At 49.6% G+C, this 21,786-nt stretch overlaps 1 protein-coding gene across 1 annotated transcript in view; it reads left to right on the top strand.

Moving 5' to 3' along the window:
- ARK2C (arkadia (RNF111) C-terminal like ring finger ubiquitin ligase 2C) overlaps window positions 1–21,786 on the top strand; it is a 49,054-nt gene that overhangs the window by 18,795 nt on the left and 8,473 nt on the right. The window contains exons 2-3 of the mRNA XM_074166691.1: window positions 17,965–18,274; window positions 20,908–21,033. Of these exons, the coding sequence (XP_074022792.1) occupies window positions 17,965–18,274; window positions 20,908–21,033 (436 nt within the window). The remainder of the gene's footprint in view (window positions 1–17,964; window positions 18,275–20,907; window positions 21,034–21,786) is intronic.

Genomic DNA, 21,786 nt, shown 5'->3' with positions numbered 1-21,786 from the left:
CTCTGTCATCCTCACGGAAGGAAAGGTCTCCACTCCCTAAGATGCAGGAGTGATATAAGCAGACAAAGCTGACCGATTCTATGGTCTGTAAATCTGCTGCCCACCTCCCTGGGGATGACCTAGTGCCCTCTGATGTGAGTCTTCCTGCTCCTGGTCATGTGTGTCCATGATTTGCAGGTCAGAAAGCACACAAAAACCTGCTGTTGGGAAAAACGGTTCATGTAAGGCAAAAAAGGGGTATCTAGGCTGCTACTGGTAGAAACTCAGCCCTGTTGGTCTTCCTTGGTTCACCTTGCTAGCAATGGTAACATGCTAATGGGTGTGGGAGCCCTGGGGGGTGGTATCTGTAAATGCCCTGCAAGCATGGGGTGATGTGGGAGAACTTGGCTGGTGGTAGGGGAAATGGCTTCAGTCCCTGGAGCATCGCCAAGAGGTAGTGGGGAAGGGAACGGCGCATCAGTGACCTGCGGTTGTACAAATGCCTTTTCATGGGAGATATGCAGAGGAGAAGGTCTGGTCTGGGGTCCACCATCCACCACTTCTCCTGCCCAGGACAGCGTTGTCCTCTGCCCAGCTCCCATCTCCTCCTCTATAAAACAGGGTGCATTGACCAGCCTGGTTCTCACTGCACTGGGTAAGTGTCCCTCCATGCCACTTAAGGACAGAAACAACTAATGTGGGTGTGCCGTGATTCACCAAGGCACAAAAAGTCTACTTGAAGGGCCCTGCAGAGGAATCGAAATCAAACAGATTTCGGATGGCCTCACAAACGAAGCTGAAAGGTCATAACAATATCAAGCAGGAGGTCGTGTGCGGCACCACAAGCCTCTGCTAAATATCAGCCAAAGATTAGTCCATCCTCTCCGAAAGGCCAAGAGCTATAAAGGCTCCGAGTTCCTTCTGCTGCACGTTCAAACTCAGGGCGTCTAAAAATGGCACAAGCCCCCCGTGAAAGAGAGCTGCAACTTCAGGAACAGCAAATTCAAGGGAAAATGTCAGGCTGGTGAGGTATGATAGAATGAATTTGAAAAATTCTTAGATATTTTATTTTTTAAAGCCAAGAGGGACATGTAGATCATGTGGCTAGTGCTAATTAATTTGGCGTTTTGCCAAGCATCGTCATCCCGGTTTAATCAGCAGCTGTGAAACAGAGCATTGTCCATCTGCCAGCCTCCTGTCCTGGCTTCTGGGGGTGGCCTCAATGGGTGGACAACCATTTTGAAAGATGAGTTTCTGGGGGTGGAGGAAAGCTTGAGCCAGTCTGAGATTGATTATCTGCTTGTTTAGGCCCCCCAACGAGATGGGAACAGCCAGTCCTGTCAGGCTATGGTCTGCTGTGTGGTTGCATCTGCTTGGCCGTGTCTGGATGTCCATTAGGTACATAACCACATGCTGTATTTGTTTGAAAATCTGGTCTTTTAAAGGCTTCATCTGACATAAAAGTTGTCTGTGCAGGGCCAGTACTGGAGATTAATTTGATCTGGGAAAAACAGAGTCAAAGCATCAGTTTAATCAGGGGATAGACTCGTGGAAAGAGCTCAACAAGGCTGCAGGCTGGTCCACAAGGCCACCAACATTCTCCTAATAGTATTGTGCTAATTAGCTGCCAAATTCCTCGCCTCTTGTGCTGACACGGATGGCTGGTCTAAGTGGGTTCAGTAATTCTCCCTAGACCGATGTCTGGTGTCTGACACTGGGTCTCCCACCGCCTCCAGAGGTCCAAGAGCAGGAGTTTGGAGGAGCCCGGCTGAACCTCACACCCATTAAAACCACTAAAAGCCCACAGGAGACACCCTGCAAACATGAAATAACCCATCAGCTTGCGAGAAATCTCACCTCATACATGGCGGGCAGTGACTGATCCTGAAAACCCGTGGGTGGATGCATCAGTTAAGTTAAAAAGTGCCTGGTGTGCAGAAAGCCCTGGGGATGGGCGCTTTCCCTACCACAGCATCCCTCCTTCCTCCCACTCCGGGTGACACCTCACCTAACTCCAGTCGTTGCCTGATATTTGTGTTTATGGGGCACTTGACCAGCCCTATAAACAACAATTTACAGGCGATTCTGCAACCTGTAACCAAAAACCTCTTTATTTTGTTGTCTCTGTTATGAGCAGCCCCGGGAGCCAGTTTTGTTTCTCAACAGCCAGGCTGGCTTTGGAAAGCAAGGTGATGGTGGCAACCTGGTGCCGCTAATGGGCTTCTCCAAGGGGGTTTGCTGGTCCAGCAGGGCTGAGGGCTGCCCGTACCTGCTGTGCTTGCTGGCTACGCTGAACGGCAGCGTGTGGGTTTCCAAGGTGGACGTAATGAAAACAACATCCACGTGAGAGGGGAGAAATGTTTCTGTCTGAGCGAGCTCGGCAAAGCCACTGTCAGGAATGGTAAAAATCATAACGGGAGGTCAGCTCGGGTCCCAGCCCAGCGGTTTGCTCCTGCGCGCGGTGGGAGGAGGCAATTCTTTGAAAGAAAACGGGTGAAGGGAGATAAACTCAACTGCCTCAGTAACCCCCCTCCTCTTTGGGTGTCTTAAGGCCCTTGTCCTCTGCTGAGAAGCACTTTCTTCTCCCAGCAAGTCCCTTGGGTCCCTGATGCTCTCCATCCCATGAGGTGCCCACCAAGGGGTCGATGTGTCGTGAGGACTCTGGACCCAGCCCTGTTTCCCACCCTGCAATGCCCAGTTTAGCTCTGCCCGAACTGGTTTGATGGGGAGCAGACTGCTGGGGGCTGTGTTTTGCTTGAAGGACAGAGCAGACTTTGCTGCTGGGGTCCCTCTCCTCCTCCCCTGCATCCTTCTCCCCTGCTTGAGCCCCCCATTGCTCCCACGGCATCTGGAGAAGACATGAAACCATAGGTTGCAGGTTTACATATGGGCGTCCCTCATCATCTGGCTTGGCTCCTTCTGGATTTGTTGGTAGTTTCTGGGTCTTTAATATTTGCATGGATTAACCTTTTGGCTCTGCAACAGCTTTCCTGTTTTAGTTGGGTTTCCTCACGGAAGTTTTAGTTGGGTTTCCTCCCGGAAGCAGGAGGATGCTTCTTCCTTGGGTGCAGTTGCTATTTCATGTCAGAGTAGTTTCACATGAGTGACTTCTTGCTGTGACATCTCCTGTGTGCTTTGTAATGTGGCTTGTGTTGTTCAAGGACAGGTGGCCCAAAGTGTACCTGTATATTTGGGAGTTTTCCTTCTGATTCACCACCCCCTCATTCAGTAAGTCACCTGGATCCTGTGCAAATCCATAGCATATGTGGGCTGTCCCACCTGTCCTGGAGACTACACGTACACAAGGGCTGGTGGCAGGCTGGGACCTTCTGGGACACAGGGTGGGCTCTGCCACCTGCCTTGCTTCCAGCCAGCAAATTCCCCATACTTCTCTTGCAAGTAATTCTCTTGGGTCTGTTCTGATATGGGGAGGCTGAGACATGGGACAAGTGCATGGGGAGGCTCTGTGCATGCTGTTGGGTTGCCAACCAGGTGTTGAGATGGAGAACGTGGTGGGAGGCTGTTTTGGGGAAAAAATTGCAACCCTGTAGGGTTGCCTTCAATCATCCCTCCCAGAAAATGCGGATGTGGCTCAGAGGGGACAATGTGTGGATCCCTACCCCAGGGAAAGAACAGGGGCCCAGAGCACCTCTCCTATGAAGACAGGCTGAAAGAATTGGGGTTGTTCAGCCTGGAGAAGAGAAGGCTCCAGGGAGACCTTAGAGCCCCTTCCAGTCCCTAAAGGGGCTCCAGAAAAGCTGGGGAGGGACTCTTGATCAGGGAGGGGAGCCATAGGAGGAGGGGGAAGGGTTTGACACTGAGAGAGGGGAGACTTAGATGAGATCCGGGGAAGAAATTCTTTGCTGTGAGGGTGGTGAGACCCTGGCTCAGGTTGCCCAGAGAAGCTGTGGCTGCCCCATCCCTGGAGTTGTTCAAGACCAGGTTGGACAGGGCTTTGATCAACCTGGTCTGGTGGGAGGTGTCCCTGCCCATGGCAGGGGGGTCATCTCTGGATGGTCCCTTCCAACTTGAACCATTCTATGATTCTCTGACATTTTCCTGAAGTAACATCTGCAGAGTCCTCCTTGGACCACATTGCACGACCCTGACCCAACATCAGACCAGTTCCCCATATCAGTGCAACGTTCCCATGCCTGGCAGCTTCCTGATGCCTCCTGCAAAAAATCCCAGCCCTGGTGATAACAAAGCATTTGGATACTGGCACCAGCTGGACAATAGCCCAGCGTCCCACTGGGGACCCTCCGGTGTCTGGAACTGAACATATGAGCAAAATCACTGCTATTTCTCTCTGCTCCAGCTGAGGTGGACTTTTGAAGGGCAGCCAAGCCCTTGGGCTGGGGGCTTGGGGTGTTTCCTTGGCTTTTGACCACTGGAAAGTAGCTGGCCTCGGCAGAGCAAAGTCTGAATTTGGGGTCAATCTGAAAGTGCTAAAATCCTGGCGGATAGCTGAAGAAAACCAATATTCACCCAGGGGCTCCTTAGATAGTGCTGGGCTGCAATAACTGCCTGAACTCTAGACAAGTGGGATGTCACAGGGGCGCAATTAAAATAGCAATCCATCCTCAAAACATTACCGACATTGATTAAAGGGCTTGGGGAATTTTGCCATCTTTTAACTCTTCCCGGACATCAAGCTTAATGTGCCAAAGATCGAATAATCCGGGGTAGCGAGTTCACCCCCGGAAATCTCGGGCTGCACTGCTGGCATTGTGCTGGGCGAAGGACGTTGATCCTGTTAAAGAGCGGATATTAAAAAGGCAAGATGTTTGAGAAATGGCATTGTAGACCGTGTGTGTCTGAAAAAAACCCTGTCGTTATTCAGCATAAGTTTCTGTTCCAAAATTATCAGAAGGTAGGAAAAAAAAAATCCCACATATTTCTCTTTTCCCATTTTACGTTTAACCCAAAAAACCCCAAAACAAAACAAAACAAAAAACTCTTATGAGATTTAAGCTATTTATTACCAAATAAAACTACATCTGGGCCGCGTGCTTCTGTGCCAAGTTTTGGCCTCCTGAGAGCCCAAACATCGAGAGATATGAGCCCCTCGAAAATGAGGCTGATGACGGAAACATTGACTTAGTCTTAACTCTCTTGGGGATGCCAGATGCTCGTCAGGATATTTCAGAAGCTGGTTGCAGGGAAATGAGATGCTGCCTGTGACGGGGAGCCGTACCTGCAGCATCCCACCTGGTTGCTGGCAGGCTACCTGCAGCCCTGCAGGATATTCTTGATGGAATAGGCAGGAACCTGATTTCCTATTCCCATCGTGATGGAAAAGCGAGTCCCTTGCAATCAGCCTCCTTTGACTTCAGCAGGAGGGGAAAATACCCTCAAAACGGGTGGATTTTCATGCCGGAAGGGACAGCTGTTGTCACCTTCTCCATCTCACATGCCAAAATTCTTGCCCAAGTGAGGGGATGTCCTTTAGGAAACCCGCCAGCCTGGGCTTTATCTTTCTGATGTGGAGACACGGGTCTCCTTCAGTGCCTCTCTCCAGGGTGTGTGCATGGTTCCCTTGGGCTCCTGTCTAAGCCTCCTTCCTGGCTTTGGCATCAGTATAAGGGGTTGTATATTGCTTCCAAGCAAGTATATTGCTTCCAAGGGACTCCACCTCCTGCTTCTTATATAGCAAATACTTGTGCCTTCAGACGCTGCTGGGGCTCTGGGAGCTCATGGTTTGCTGATCACCAAAAATCACTTGCCCTCAGATAGCCTGCCACCTGCAAATAGGACCTGCATGGTTTTTCTTAGATGGATGACTTTACATTTAGCCCTATAAAATACATATTTCTTTCTGTCTGGGTAGAGTTTTCCTTTATATGTTATTACAGCAGGGCTTAGCAGCACTAACTCATGCCAGGACCTCATGCAGAAATTTAAAGTAAGAGCTATTTCCGCATCAAGAAACTGATGTTTTACTTTTATTTTAAACGCAGCTCACTCTCTCCTGGAGTGACACATACCTATAAAGTTCAGGATATTAAGTTTAATAGGGAACAGGCTTCCAGTATCTTTGATTTTTTTTTATTTTTTTTTTTAAGTTACAGACTTCTTATTCATGGAGCATAAAAGGAGAATTGCCAGGACGTGGTGCGGCAGGGCTTGCAGTAGCTGGGGTTTTCCCAAACCTGAGTTAAAGTCAGTTTAGCATAAAGAGCCACTGAGCTGCCCTGACCCATGCCAGTATCTCATGCAGCTTCTCTTCAGCCTTGGTCCTTGGGATGGACCATGGTCCCAGCTGCTGCTGCAGTGCTCGAAGTGCAAACAGGTCCCTGCATGGCACCTCCAACCAGTGCACAGTGATGGTCTAACCTCCAAAGTCCTTTTAAGTTAATTAAATGAAGAGGTCCTGTGGGGATTGGGAACTTGCAGGAGCTCCACAGGTGCATACCTCCATGCTGAGGGCTGCTCTTGGACCAGCCGTGGTGAGCATGTGGGCTCAGGATAGGACCTTATGGTGTTGTACAGGGGATTTGCTAACCTTGTTGCATTCACTGTGTCCCATGGACCCATCTGCCAGGACTGTTTCTTCTCTCAAGAGATAATCTTTATTTTTGGTACCCTGGCATTTGTGAGATGTTACTCTATTCTGTATATTGTCACTTGGCAGAAGTGCCAGAAGCTGAATAGTTCTTGCCCTCTGCCTTGCAGGGTTAGAAGGGGCATTTTTTTGGTGTGTTTTTTGGGTCATGTCTAAAAAAATTGAGGGGGACCATACAGTATATTGGCTTCCCTGGGCAGCAGGTACTACAGATGTTGCAGTGTTGCCCTCCTGGCCCTGCTGAGTGTCTTCTGCAGCCTGGTAAATGCTGTGCACCCCACCTGCTATGTCTCTGCAAGGTTTAAGATGAAATCCAGAAGGTGACCTTCAACATGAGATCAACCAATCCATTTTCAAGCAGATATCCCGTGTCCTGCCTCTCATGGCTTCAAACTCTATTGGACCTCAGCATTAACAGCAGCACTAATGACATACCCAGTACTTGCCACCTCCTTTTTTTTGATAGCCAGCCTGACTTCTTGCTGTTCCCCAGGGCTGCACTCCCTCCATGAAGTCAGAGAGGTGGTTTTGTTGGCACATTTCTGCAGAGGCTAGGAGAAACAAAACTTGGAGCTGCTCTCCGCTGTCAAATAGTTCTGGCTTTGGGGCTGATTTGCCAGAGAGCCAGCAAAGAAGAAAGGCTAGACTGCAAAACCTCCCCTATCCAGCCTGACGGACTATTCCCAGAAATGGTGAAACAATCCACCGATTTCCCAAACCCACCCCTGAAATCACTGCCACTCACTCTGGAGCTGTGCGGATGTATTGGGTGGCATTTCCCACCTCTGGGCTTAAGCTGCAGATAAATAAATCCAGCAGGAAAACCCAGCTGGTTATTGCAGTCCCATTTAAAACATGGGGTGGGGGGAAAAAATCAAGGCATGCAAAATGGAGATGGAAGGGACTGATGCAAGTAAATGCTCCCCCCCCAAAAAAACCCCAAACAACCAAAACCAGCCTCCACTATGTCTCTAAGACAGGTTTCAAAAGCTGCTCTGATGTCTCCTTAGCAGGAAGGTTTAAAGCAGGTCAGGCAAACTGTGCCCCAAAAAGTGCCTCCCCCCTCTTTGATGATAAGGGGAGAGCGGGATGCAAATCTTTGCTGGAAATCCCTACGGAGGAGGGAGGCAAGGTATGTGGAGAGGAGAGGGCTGGTACCAACATCGCTGGTCCTCACCCAAAAGCTGCTGAGGAGGGAGGGGATGCTGGGACACAGGATTGGGGTGCTGCCACAGCGTCCCCACAGCACTGTGGGGCAAACCAGTCCCATCCCCTGGGCTGCGTCAGGACTGGGGATAAGCCCTGCTGCCCAAGGGGTACTGAAGGACTTTGTTCCTCTCTGACATGGGTTGATACTGAACAGATGCAAGTTTGAGATCAGGTGGGATCACGAAGCCTTTTGCTTAAGCAGGGACAAGAGACAGCTGAGAGCGTCAGCTCTTCCCATTTAATGCCTTTCTGGAGAAGGGTTAAAGTTGCATTTGGATTTTAGACCCACTAAGTCTGGCAGCATTTGGGTGGAGGGTTTTGGCTTGGGCTGTCACAGAATTAAGAAGCTCTGTGAGCGATGCAGCACAACACTTGAGATCCTTCCAGCTCCTTGCAATATCTAGCTGGGGTTTTTCCCCCATGGTTTTGGCTTTTTGCCTGTTTCTGGATGTTCTGCATATCGTTACTGGTAGGAGGGAGCTGCTGCAAGCCCCTCCGGGCCAGTCGTTAGGAGCAGTTAAGAGTGTTTTGAGGCAGGTGTTGAGCACTTCCAAATGTCTGGGGAGGGCTTTGGAGGCTGTGAAAGCAAGGAAACATTGGAAACCCAAGTATTGAATTTCCCTTTCCAAACAACTGGCTGCAGCATATCGCTGCCTGTCAAAGTCCAAGGCTCCTGCGCGCACAAGTCAGCACGTTTTTACATTCCCAAGGGCAGGAATAGGGCTGGCTCCAAGTGCTTCCCCGTTGCTCTCTGCAGGCAGAGCCAAGTAATAGACCGCTGTCTCGTCAGGATCTTTTATTTTTTCATTTCTTTTTAAATTGAGGATGAATTCCTTCCCCTGGTTAATTTTCTCATTTCCAAGTTGGGAACTAATTCATGTGTACATAAAACCCAGCTAGTAATGTATAACCACAAAATGGTGAGCTTTCTTACCTCCTTTGACCAAAGGGGCCCCTGGCCCTGTGCAACTCCTTTTTCAACTCTTTTTTTTTTTTTTGAACTGGGCTGACAGTCCAAACCCTGGTGAAGAGCCCAGACCCAGGTTTATTTTCCCAATAAACTGGGAAAAGCTCCTGTGCTGTTTGCCCTACTCGCTCTACGGCACATAAAATGGGCTGGGGTTACACATAGGAGCTGACTGGGATGATGGTGGGAGAGAAGGGATGGGTGAGCATGTTGGGATGCATGGCTGATGGGCAAAGCCCCAGTAATTGCCTAGAAGTTCAGGTACTGACCAAACCCTCTCAGCAGCGCTGGGGTTTTGCTCGGGCACAAGCCCTGCAAATGGCCAAGCAGCCCAAAAATCTTGGTGAGCCCTGAGATGTGACCCCTGCTTTTAGTGTGGGATTTGAGGGTAGGCAATTCCTGTTGACCGTTCATTCTCCATCCTTTCGAATGCCTTCAGACAAAATAGAGATAAAAAAAAAATTGCGGGGTGGGGCGGGGGGGGGTTGCAACATCTCCAAAGCTGGGTTTCCTCCAGTGCCCTTTCCTGGCATGCACGCAGAGCTGGGCCTAAAACCATGAGAAATGGGACAGTTTGGGGAGGAAGAGCTGGGTTGGGTGGGAAACATCTTGCCAGCCTGCTGGGGCCACCCATCCCTCCAGGCATGCGAGAGCCTGCGAGAGGAGGAGTGAAACCGGGACCATTAAATCTCAGAAAACATTTTATGTCAGCATGATTTTGTGTGTGTGTGTGTGTGTGATATCCAAAAATCATAAATACACCCTCGAATGTCGTACATGAGAATAAAGCTATAATTAAAACAGAGTGCAAAGTATAAAACCAAAAAGACAGATTTAAGTGTAGCAACGCTGCCGAAGTGTTTCTCCTTCTTCTTCGGAAAATATTGCTGAATTCAACACATTCCTGTGAAACATCATCTTCAACAAAACTTCTTTTTTTTCCCCTGAGAAAAAGGGTTGCAGGAAAAAAAAACCCTCAGCCAGTGCTGTATAAACAGCCATCTCTCTCCTGTGATGGGTCCAGTCTGACTGGCCATATCTCATCACTCGCTCTTGCTGCTCCTCATCCCCACCGCTCAGCATCCCTTCAACCCTGATGTAAATATGCTGATAAACCCTGGGTATTTCCAGTTGTAAGTGGTCTTTTTTGTTGCTGAATGCTGAGTCTAGGCTCTGGAAGGAGTCCCACCTCAGCTTTTTTAGGGTGCATCAGGGCTGCACATGGTTTCACCCCCACGGTGTGCAGAAGAGGAGATGCTCCCCTCAGTGTTAGGGACCACGGGTGTGTGTATGAGCCTGTGCTCCAGCCCCAATAGCTCATGTCATGCAGCAATTAATAAGAGGCTTCATTAGGGTGAGAGGATGTTGAATGAGCAATGTACAAGCAGGTAGGGGCAACCTGCAGTCTCTGAGATCTGTGTTTATGTGTTTTTCAGGATGAGCTGAGCTGTGTTTTGCTGACTGTAGAGGCAGTGTGCAATAGGGGCTTTTGGGTGGCAGTGACCATTTAATAGTGATGAGGGAGCCCACCTCAGCCCCGTTCCCCTGGTTTAGGGGAGCCCTTTGCAGACCTTTTCCATCAAATGGACAAGATTCTGAGCAGGAGACTGAAAAACCTCCAAAACCTCATGTTTCCACCTAGGACCCAACCATGCCCCACCAACCACCATGGACCAGCCCTTTCCCCATCGCCAGGACTCCATCCTGACTCAGTCCCTGGAGCTACAAAGCTTGGCCAAGCAAATAAGGCAAATGAAAGTGCTCTTTATTCATCACTAACATGTGCTGGGACTGCTCATTGCCCATCCACGGGCTGCTGCTGGGGTCTGCTACCCATTGCAGGGCACTAGAAGTGTGGGACAGCAGGCTGCACCCTGGGCTGGATTAGAGCTGGCTGCCTATTATTTTTCATAGAATCATAGGATCGCTAGAGTTGGAAGGGACCTTAAAGATCATCGAGTTCCAACCCCCCTGCCATGGCATTTTTGGCACAGTTCTTCCCATTTGCTAAATGAAATGAGAAAGCTGTTGGCGAAGGTGCTGAAAGTGAGGCAGATTCCTTCCCGTCTGACAAATTTTTCTCAAATACTTTCCTCCTCCTCTTCTGTCCTCCCTGCCCCGATCTCCTCACCCTGCAGTTTGCCATCCTATGATGGGAGCGAGGCAGCACGATATCTCCCTCTGTGCAAGACTGCTGTGGCTTTATGCAGCTGAATATGCCATGGGTTTGGTCTGGGGATTTATTTGTTCAATTTTTTTTTTTTATTTTTCCAGGTGCGTTGTCACCCCTCATTTCCTATTAGCAAGCCAATTTAACTCATTTAGTAAGGGTATATTCATAAATAATTCACAAAGGGTTAGGACGGGGCTGACAGAGCCAGGCAATTAGTAGCTCGTTTGTAACCAGAGTGTGCCACGGGAAGCCGGAGCTGCTCCCACAATTTTAGCCTTTCCTCGCTGTATACTGTTGGGATGGATGCTAACTTCCCATCGTGTTCCTGTCCCCAAAGGGGAATTTTAATGCACGTCCAGGGAAACAAAGTGCAGGCGCCTGGGCTATTAAAAGCCTGGCGGCGGGCTCTGGTTTAGGGGGTTTATCTGCCATCCCAGGGCAGGAGGAGGGGTTGTGGGGGCTCTAATCAGGGAAGAAACGGCCTGAGGCGACGCGGCTGCAGCCCCCGGCTCGACCGATTGCAAGGGGCGCATCTTCCAGGGGCAGATCTTCCGTGGCTACAAAACCTGTCAGGGAGCGAAGCCAGGGCTCTCCCGGGAGCTGCCATCTCCCCATCCGCCACGATAGGACCGAGATGTATAAATAAATAGCCCCCCGCCTCCCTTCTCTCCCCCCTCGGCTCGCACGCCGACCGTGAATGCCTCGGCAAGCTGGCCAGGTTGCCTTACCCAGGGGAAAAATTCACATGCGTCGCGGGCAGCTTAACAGCGTCAGACAGATTTTGTTTGCTTTTCGGAGGCGGCTGCGCTCCCTGTCTGCTGGAGATACCCATCCCCAGCGCTGGGCCTGATATTCTGTCCCTTCCCAGTAGCCCAATCGCTTCAAAAATATTGCTGCCTCGAGGAAAGGAGGTGGAAACGAATTGTTCTGCTTTCTGGGTTTTTCTTTTCATAAAGCCCATAGCATCCCCTGCCCCTCTGCAGGGTTTACCCGGGGGCTTTGCATCTCCGATATGGGTCAGTATTTAATGAGCAGATGGATCCCCTGAGCCTTTCTGGGTGAAATAGTGGTGGATGGATAAATTTGCATGTGCATATGCATAGCCAAATCCTGACTGATGCTGCAGGAGAATCCCCAGTGACAGAAATACTCAGTACGTTTCTGTGATTCGGTCACATACCAACCTGCAAAAATGTATGAGCTTGTCATTGACGGGGTTCACCTGGAGGCGCGAAGGAATTGGGAGCATTTCTTTTAATGAAAAAAAGTCCAGGTCTCTTGTGATAATGTATAGAAACAATAAATATAACTGCAGGACTGAAAAAAAAAAAAAAACCAACAAAAAAAAAATAACCAAAAAAAGAAAACGCCATGGAAGTGAGAAAGCAGAGGCGAGGAGGACGTGACGAGTTTCCCCGCGGGTTTCCACCGCTTTGGGAGCCTGCGTGAGCGAAGGGTGGAAACGGCACAGCGGTGTTGAGCAGCCAAACAGGTTCAGCTATCCAAGTGCCTGCATCATCTGTGGGCTTTCTAAAAATGAATTTATACCTCCTGGGTTTGAGACTGCAGCCCATAACGCCACCTTCCAGTGAAGTGGCTTGGGTGCTTCATAAATGGCTGTTAAGTGATCTTGCCCATGGACTTTTTAGCTGAAGATCATCTTCATGGTGCAGGTAGGGAGATGGGACCATGGCATCGTAAAGGTGTGTAGCTGTGGGGAATAGAGCAGACCTAGCTCCATGGGGTGGGTGTCCTCAGCATCACGGTGTGAAGCTGCAACATCTTTCGTGGCAGCAGAGGTGAGACAGACCAGTTGGGGCTGCTGCTGATATCAAACCATCATATGAGGCAGGGAGGTGTTATTGGTGCTCAGCCGAAGGCACAAGGCACATGGGGCATCCGTGACCCATGGTCCTATACTACCATGCCATGTCACAGCCTCTTTTGGGCCAGGCTTGGCCCCACATATGGCAGAGGACCACGTAACTCCTCTTTCCCACCTTATCATAGAATCACAGAATCATACAATGATTCAGGTTGGAAGGGACCTCTAAGATCATCCAGTTCCAACCCCCTGCCATGGGCAGGGACACCTCCCACCAGACCAGCTTGCTCAAAGCCCCATCCAGCCTGGCCTTGAACCCCTCCAGGGATGAGGCAGCCACAGCTTCTCTGGGCAACCTGGGCCAGGCTCTCACCACCCTCACAGCAAAGATCTCATCTTCCCCAGATCTCATCTCAATCTCCCCTCTTTCAGTGTCAAGCCCTTCCCCCTCGTCCTATGGCTCCCCTCCCTGATCAAGAGTCCCTCCCCAGCTTTCCTGGAGCCCCTTTAGGGACTCGAAGGGGCTCTAAGGTCTCCCTGGAGCCTTCTCTTCTCCAGGCTGAACAACCCCAACCCTCTCAGCCTGTCCTTGCAGCAGAGGGGCTCCAGCCCTCGGAGCATCTTTGTGGCCTCCTCTGGACTCATTCCAACAGGTCCATGTCCTTAGCCCAAACAGCTTGCCCAAGACCTGTTTCACATCTCCACCGGATTCCACCTTTGCATCTACATGTTGGGCATTTTTTAGAGCTGTAATAGCCAGGCTCAGGCATTAGCTGCTTTTGTGGCTTAGCAGAGGCCAGCAGGGGGGTGGAGGGTGAGGCAACAAGGGTTGTCCAAGCTGGGAGCATGGGTGTGTGACAGGCTGAGAAAGACAGGAGACCTTGCAAGTGCGTATGGTCAACAGAAAAGCACGGAGAGGGAGAGGGAAGGCAAAGAGGGGGTGGAAATACTTCCCTGTTCTGCCAAGAAATAACTCAGTTTAGGTGCTTGCATTGAGGTAGAAGTCTGTGATCAAAATGCAATTTGTCCTCAACCAGTTAATGGGAGACTACACAAAACTGAAGCAAGTTGTCTGCTTTGCTGACACAGAAGTGACACATTGCTCATCTCAGAGCTGCTGATCTGATGTTGCTCTGAGCTGTCATCATCTGCCACAGCAACAGCATTTAAATGAAAGGAAGAAGCAACAGGACCAGGAAAGAAGGATTTCTGGCTGGTGGGCAGCCTGACAGTGAGCCCAGAGAAATCAGCCTTCCACAGCTCCAGAGAAGAGAAACTGGAATTACTGATGTTGCCAGGAGGAGCACATCAATGAGCCCCAGGCAGTGGGATGGACCCTGTGCTCCTGACCATCAGGCTGGACATGGGGACATGTGTTTTCAGGTTGGCCTGAGGTCAGTAACCTCTCAGGGATGTTGAGGACTGCATTGCCTCTGCAGCAAGGACACTGGGCTTCCCTCTCCCTCTTTAGCTGGAGGAGACAAGTGTTTGCTGCAAAGGTCACTGAAGCTGATGAACCTGTTAGGTGCCTTTTGGGTAGGTCATTAAAAAAACATCCAAGATCTGGCTGACTTCTTCCTACAAAATTGCAGTATCCCAATGGAGAAGGATAATCCTGCTGTAGGATGAGGACGAAAACTCTGGAGGCCATTGAGTGGGGAGAGTGTCTCTGCCTTGCCAGAGCATCATTGTCTTCCTGCAGCCACCACTGGGGCAGGCAGTGGGGAACATGGCTCATGAAGGATGCAATTAGTGTCTCTGGAGCTTGATAAACACAGTTTCTAATCTCATCATCTTTGCTGCAGAAATTTTCTCAAAGCTTAGCTAATGAAAGTGTCAGCCCTGCCCTTGTAAAAACAAAAGCTGGAGTGGGGTATCTGGACTGGCTCTTAGTCATGGATAGCTCTCTGCTGTGGCAGACATTGCTGCCTGGGCAAAAAGCAGATTAAATCCATGAATCAAATTTTCCTGAAGCATTTTATGGGCAGCACTTGTCGGTTCCAAAGCAAATGTGATCTAGGACCCAGAAAGAGAAGGAAGAAGTGCTAGTGGAGTAATCATTGATAGACACTGCCGACGTGAGATCCTGTGTTATGCTCACCTGAGCCCAATTCTGGTCTTGCTCATGGTGAGTGGATCTACCTGGTGTACACAAAGTCAACAAGTGGACTTGAAAAGCAGTTCCACCAAGGCTAGATACAATGAACAGAAGAGGGTAAACCTGAAAATGGATAACTCAGAGATGAAATGTTGTGTTGTGCTCCGTTGTTTGTTTGCCAGGGCTTTCTGGGGTCCACCAGTACCGTGCTTGGCAAGGACTGGCTCTTTGTCACGCCAGCTGGTTTGGTATGCCAGCTGTACGGTTTGATGCCTGCTAATAAGCATAGATTTGCTCAAGTAGATTTGCCAAAGTCTTTGCTTTGCTGTCAAAATCCTCACAAGCAATTGGATTAGTTGTAAGGAACAAACAGTTACAAGACAGGATAGTGAATTATGTTAAGACAAATTGATGGTGTTTGTTTAATATCATATGGTCCCGGTCACATCTTGATAGTATTCTTCCTATGGAGGGAAACACATCATTGCACCAGTGGGTACCGAGAAGAGTACTAAAAAATGCTTGTTTTAATTGACTAGTGCCTAAAATAAGGCCAAATAACTCTCTGTCCTAAACCAAAATGTGTTGGGCTTTTACTTTAGGTTATGTTGGCTCTGCTCAGGCCCTTCATGCCTTCCTGCCCAGACATCTGAGACAACGTTTGCACTTTCTGGACCACAGGGAAGTGTATGACCAAGTTCCTTGCAAGGACTCTCTTGGTGTGGGAGGAAAAATGCAAGTCAAAAGCTCTGAAAAGACTATATCTGCTCACCCTGTGCTCTCTAGTTCATCATGGCTCTGATATCAATGGTCCTGCAAATGTTTTGCTAGGTCAGACTAAGGCCTCCCAAAATACAGAAAAAGGCTGGAAATCCTTGGCTAAGGTTGCGCCAGGCATCAAGAGATGAGAGAGACGCAGAGGATGGGAGGCTGGCTTTTTCTGCTTTACTTATGTGCTACAAAATTTGTCCCAGTAAATATGGGGGAATGTCACTAAGCTTCATTGTTCTGTGTCCTCCTAAGCCGGTTTTGTCTGAAATGCGACCCAACTGCTGCCTGGTGGCACAGGCTGGTGTGTTTGGGTGTGCAGAAGGACTAGCACTTTAACCTGCTCTAGAACCTTGTCTTCAGGTGCTGTGAGGACCTGGAGGTGTAAAATAGCTCATCTGTGACTTGCCACAGCTGTTTTCCATTGCCATTAAGGGTTGAGCAATTCACCATGAGTTGCCCAGCAAACACCGCAGTCAGGAGGCATCTCCCCATGATTGTGGGAGATCAGCTTGAGCAACGGGCCAGGGCAGCACAGGGTCCCCATTTCATTACTCAGCCCTTACCTCTCGGTGGGGTACGGTGAACTGGGACCAAGCCAACGGCAGCAAATATAACTTGCAGTACTGGGGACGCGGTAGACGGATGGCTCATGGGTCTGGGTTTGCAGCTCCATTGTTAGGGAACAGTGGGTCTGAGCCCACCTCCTCCTGGTTTTAATTAATAGGGTAGCAAAATAATGCTGTTATCTGGCAAGCATGAGAAATTAGCACCTTAAGTTCTGCTCCTGGTGGTGTTTGTTACCCACTGCCTCTCTCAGAGGGGCTCTACAGAGGATTAGATTGTATTTAAGAGATGTTGTGTGTAACTATTTATGCACAGTTCTGCAAGCCATTCCTTTCTGTTAGGTCTTCTCCTGTTGTTTCTCTTGCTGGCATCTAGCTTGCTTTATGCATCTCCCATTACCATATGGACGTGAACAGAAAGCGGTCGGGGCTCCTTTGAGCTGCTGTGATGGACCGGCCCTACCTGCTGGCAGAACAGAGATGTGAGCAGAAGGGGTCTGGGTGAAGAAGGCATCATGGACATGTCTGGCTTGTGTCTTGGGATGACACCCAGGGTCTCTTGATGTTCCTGGATAAAAAGAAAAAAGGGTTTTTTTTTAGGGAGATGAGATGCTCAAAAGACTCCGTAAAAGGGTAGGTGTCCCATCCTGGGGCTTATCCTCAACAAAGAGGATATCTCTGATAGCCTCACTCAAGTCTCATCCTTCACATCTGAGCTGCCTCTCTCGCTAGCTTAAGAGCCAAAAGTTTTGCCGTGATGCCTGTAAATGCTCCTGGAATGTGGGAATTAATGTGCCGGATTGGGCCAAGGGACCATCCAAGCAAGGATCTTGAAGGAGGTGCAAGCCAGTCCCAGATGTTTTGCAAAAATCCTCCCCCACAGATACCTTTCACACCTCATTTCTTCCTCCTTCCCACCAGTTCCATGGCTGGTCTCATAGCAGCCTGTGCTGTGTTTCCCGCAGCCGCTCTCTCCCTGCATGCAGCTCACCAGGACAGGCTATTGAAGGGTCTCAGCAAAGACCCACAGTCTTAATCCCAGCTCTCAGAGGTGGAAGGTGTCTCATCCACATCCTGCAGTCAGCAAGAGACACTTTCTTAGAGATTATTTCCTTGCCTATGGGACATTTTTTAGACAGGCAAAGAAATAAGTTGAATTACACAGAAAGTTAGCAAGCTTTGAAAACTTTGGTGAGCTCATTAAAACATGTTTTAGAAAACATATTTTTTTTTTCCTTTTTTAAAATGTCAAGGGTTTTTCATTGAATTGCAGAATGGTTTAGGTTGGAAGGGACCTTTCCCACCCCCCTGCCGTGAACAGGGATGTCTTCGACTAGATCAGGTTGCTTAAAGCCCCATCCAACCTGACCTTGAATGTTTCCAGGGATGGGGCATCTACCACCTCTCTGGGCAACCTGGGCCAGTGTCTCGCCACCCTTATCATAAGACATTTCTTCCTTCTATCTAGTCTGAATTTTTGTTTAGAACCAATACCCCTTGTCCTGTCGCAACAGGCCCTACTAAAATTATTGTCCTTTTTCTCTTTAAGACAGGCAAACCCAAAACAAGCTGAAGCAGTTTGCATCACTATACATTTCATTTTGGAGCCAAAAAGCCACCAGTGTTTTTTGGAGGAGAAAAACTATTAATCAAAATCATCATTTTTTCATGTAATTCACGTTAACTGACCTTTCTCTTTTTTTTGGCAGAGGAGAGAAAGCTGTTTGCCCAATTCTTGCCCTGGATGGGAAGTCACCAGGCTGGGTGCCCTGGCCACCTCTGGCCCCCATGACGGCCGTGCTCTTCTCTTCCAGGTGCTCCTTTTCAAAGGTCTCAGCATCCCCATGCTACCTCCTGCCGGCACTTCCACCTGGGTCCCCAGCCTCAGCTCTCCGCCGACTTCACCCTGCCTCACGCGGTGCAGCCCCAGCCGGGGCTGACCCCCCACATGGCCCCCGCACACCAGCACAGTGGTCCCCTGCACCAGCCCCTGGCACCGGTGCCAGCCCTGCCCTTCCAGGACGTGGCCGGACCCTCCTTCCTACCTCAGGCGCTTCACCAGCAATACCTCCTCCAGCAGCAGCTCCTCGAGGCACAGCACCGCCGGCTCATGCCCCATCCCAGGTAAGGGGGTCTTACTCTTCCTGTAGGACACTGAGAAGCTACATCAACCTCGCTTCAGTAAAGTGGTTTCTGCAAAGCCCCGGCAGTAGGTGCTGGTAATGTTGGGTTTTCTTCACAAGTTCCTCTGTGTACCCCTAAGATGCATCGACCAGAAGGTGGTGCAGGGCAGGTTGCACCTGCAGGTGTACCTTTCCCATGGGTATCCATACCGTTCTCATCTAGTATGTCCCAAGATCACCTTTTATGAGTAGGGTTAGGGCAGTGACTGTCCCCCTGTACTGGGCACTGCTGAAGTCCCACCTCAAGGGCTGTGTCCAGTTTTGGGCCCTTCACAACAGGAAAGACATTGAGGGGCTGGAGCATGTCCAGAGAAGGACAATGAAGCTGGTGAGGGGTCTGGAGCACAAGTCTTATGAGGAGCAGCTGAGGGAGCTGGGGGTGTTCAGCCTGGAGAAAAGGAGGCTGAGGGGAGACCTTCTCACTCTCTACAACTCCCTGAAAGGAGGGTGTAGCCAGGGGGGGTCGGTCTCTTCTCCCAAGGAACAGGCAATAGGACAAGGGGAAATGTCCTCAAGTTGTACCAGGGGAGGTTTAGGATGGATATTAGGAAAAACTGCTTCATGGAAAGGATTATCAAACATTGGAAGAGGCTGCCCAGGGCAGTGGTGGAGTCACCATCCCTGGAGGTATTTAAAACAAGTGTGTAGGTGTGATGCTTGGGGATGTGGTTTAGTGGTGTTTTTTTTCAGTGTTAGGTTGATGGTTGGACTCCATGATCTGAAAGGTCCCTTCCAACCTGGACAATTCTATGATTCTATTATTGTAGGAGAATCATGGTAGTAACACCTTGATGTTGAAGTGAAGCTGTCCTGCACAGCAGAGAGAGCAATAGACTACAGGCGCAAGCTACCTCCTTGTAGCTGCTGTTTTAAAACCGTGTAAGAGACGGGATCCACCTGTCCCACAAGGCTTTGTGCATGAAGAACTTGCTCCTCTGGGTCTAGGTAGGCTTCCCAGACCTATGAGGGAATGATGCCGTTGACCTGCAGCGCATTCAGTCTTGGAAAGCAGCCTAAATTCAGACTGGGCTGATGACTGCAGAGAGAATTACTGTAATTCAGCAGAGGTGGAAATGGATGCCTGGCCTTGTCCTGATCGTGTTTTTTGAGAGAGGGGTTTAGATATCACGTAGGAGAGGAGAGCTTTATTTGGAAACGCATGGAAGCTATTTGTGGGTTGTACCCATGGATCAAGAATCAGAGGATGGGTCTTTGTGATAATGCTTCAGTTGGAAAGAATGCTGCAGACGGAAAACACTTTCTTTCCATACCCTTTCTGTCTGAAAATTGTGTGTTCTCATCCTTGTTTTGTTTTGCATAAGCTGGATTTTAGGTGGATTTAATGATTAGTTAATAATTGGGTAGCAAATATGTGCGAGGCTGAGGCACTGATGGTACAAGTGTTTATCTCTTAGTCATAAGCTGAATTTAAATAAAAGCAGGGAGCACGATTCCACGCAGAAGCTGCTTTGGTAAATGCTGTCAGCGTTCCATTTGCAGGTGGGTTGTGGTGTGGAAATGGGCAGGCACACCTTGCTTGGTCTCTGAAGGCACAGCTGCATCGGAGGAGGGTATCAGAGACCTTACAGGTGTGGGGCACAAGGTCACAGTAATGAGATTCTGGGTCATGCCTTTAAAGGTGAAGCCTCTGAGCTGTGGCGGCATGAAAAATTCTTTATCTAGCAGTTCCCTGCTCTGCTCACTCTAGTGTTTTCCCTCAGATTTACTTTGCCGTGGTTCCACTGGTACAGAGGGACTCGGCAGGGAGCAAGGGGTATGAGCCTGTTCGTGATGTAAACTCTGCTTGGGCATCCACCTCATCTCTCTCCAGATGTGAACTCCGATCAAGCAGCCCAGGGTCTTCCCCCCAGTAGTGCAAATGGGCAATAATAACGAGAAAAAGCTCAAATCCCTAGAAAAACCTTGCTATAATTTCTACTGCTTTCCTTTCCCTGCCTGCAAAGGCAGCAGAGCTGGGGGAGAAGGAGCTGGATCCCAGCCTGGCCTGTCCATCATCCAGAGAAATGTTGGCAAAGGCCAGCAAGAGTAAATTCTGCTTTCAGTTACTCCTGAGTAATCCTGTTATGAATGAGGTTCCCCAGGAGTTTATGAACTGCACGGGGAGGTGAGACAACCTGCAGCTTCTTTATGATGATGGATAACGGTTGAACGTATGAGGGACACGTTTTATCTCATGTGTTGTTTATGGGGCCGACAGCGGAGAAAAAGCAAATAGTGCAAATGGCACAAAGCTGCTAAGGAAGAAGTGGTTTGGTTTCCTCTTTTTCTCTCTGTGCTGCCACCAGAGAGCATCTCCTGTAACTTGTGGGTGCTGCAAGGGGTGAGTGGAAGCCTGTCTTATGTCCATGGTGACCACGACTAAATGACACAGCTCTGGGTTCCTCTTCCCCTTGTTCCTGACACCTTTCTGGACTCTTCTCTCTTGGATACATACTCACAAGCCCAACCATTAGGGTTTTCCCCTGGTGTATTGACACAGGCTCGGAGCAGGAGCCATAGGTATCAGTGCCCCCTCCATGGCTAACTCTCCCACTGGTCTTCTCCTCCCTGCAGGCGGGCTCAAGAGCGCATGTCTGTTCAGCCTCACCGGCTACACCCCAGCTTTGACTTCAGCCACCAACTGCAAACTCCACAACCCATGGGGCCCCAGCCCAGGTACTTAGCCGAAGGCACAGACTGGTAAGTCTCCCACGTTTCCCTTGTGCATTGAATGAGGTGGTTAGAAAGTCCTGGGGGAGCTGCAAGGGTTGGTGAACGTCATCACAGGTCAATGCTTTCATGAAAGCTAGTGGTGCAGCTCAACAGATACAACGTGGGAAGTGTGCAATAGGAAGACTCATCTCTGGGTGGGCCATGGGTGTTTCTAAAGCCTGACAGGCTGAATTGGGATTGTTCAGCCTGGAAAAGAGAAGGCTCCAGGGAGACCTTAGAGCCCCTTCCAGTACCTACAGGAGAGATGGAGAGGGACTCTTGATCAGGGAGGGGAGCCATAGGATGAGGGGGAAGGGTTTTAAGCTGAAGGTGGGGAGATTTAGATTAGATATTAGGAATAAATTCTTTACTATGAGGGTGGTGAGACCCTGGCCGAGGTTGCCCAGAGAAGCTGCGGCTGCCCCATCCCTGGAGGTGTTCAAGGCCAAGTTGGAGGGGGCTTTGAGCAACCTGGTCTGGTGGGAGGTGTCCCTGTCTGTGGCAGGGGGTTGGAACTGGGTGGTCTTTAAGGTCCCTTCCAACCCAAACCATTCTATGATTCTATGATTCTTTATGCATGTATATGATAACATTGAGGCATCGATATTGCCCATAACTCTCCATCCATGGATGTAGAGTGCTGACATTAATCTTCCTCCAGGGACTTTCCCTGCTGCAGGGCACAGACAGGGTCTTTTTCCTGTAGACCAACATCTCTGCCTGAACTAGATCTTCTGCTGT

Source organism: Numenius arquata, chromosome Z (genome assembly GCF_964106895.1).
Source record: "Numenius arquata chromosome Z, bNumArq3.hap1.1, whole genome shotgun sequence".
Taxonomy (NCBI): Eukaryota; Metazoa; Chordata; class Aves; order Charadriiformes; family Scolopacidae; genus Numenius; species Numenius arquata.
This window is presented reverse-complemented; position numbering and strand designations above follow the sequence as displayed.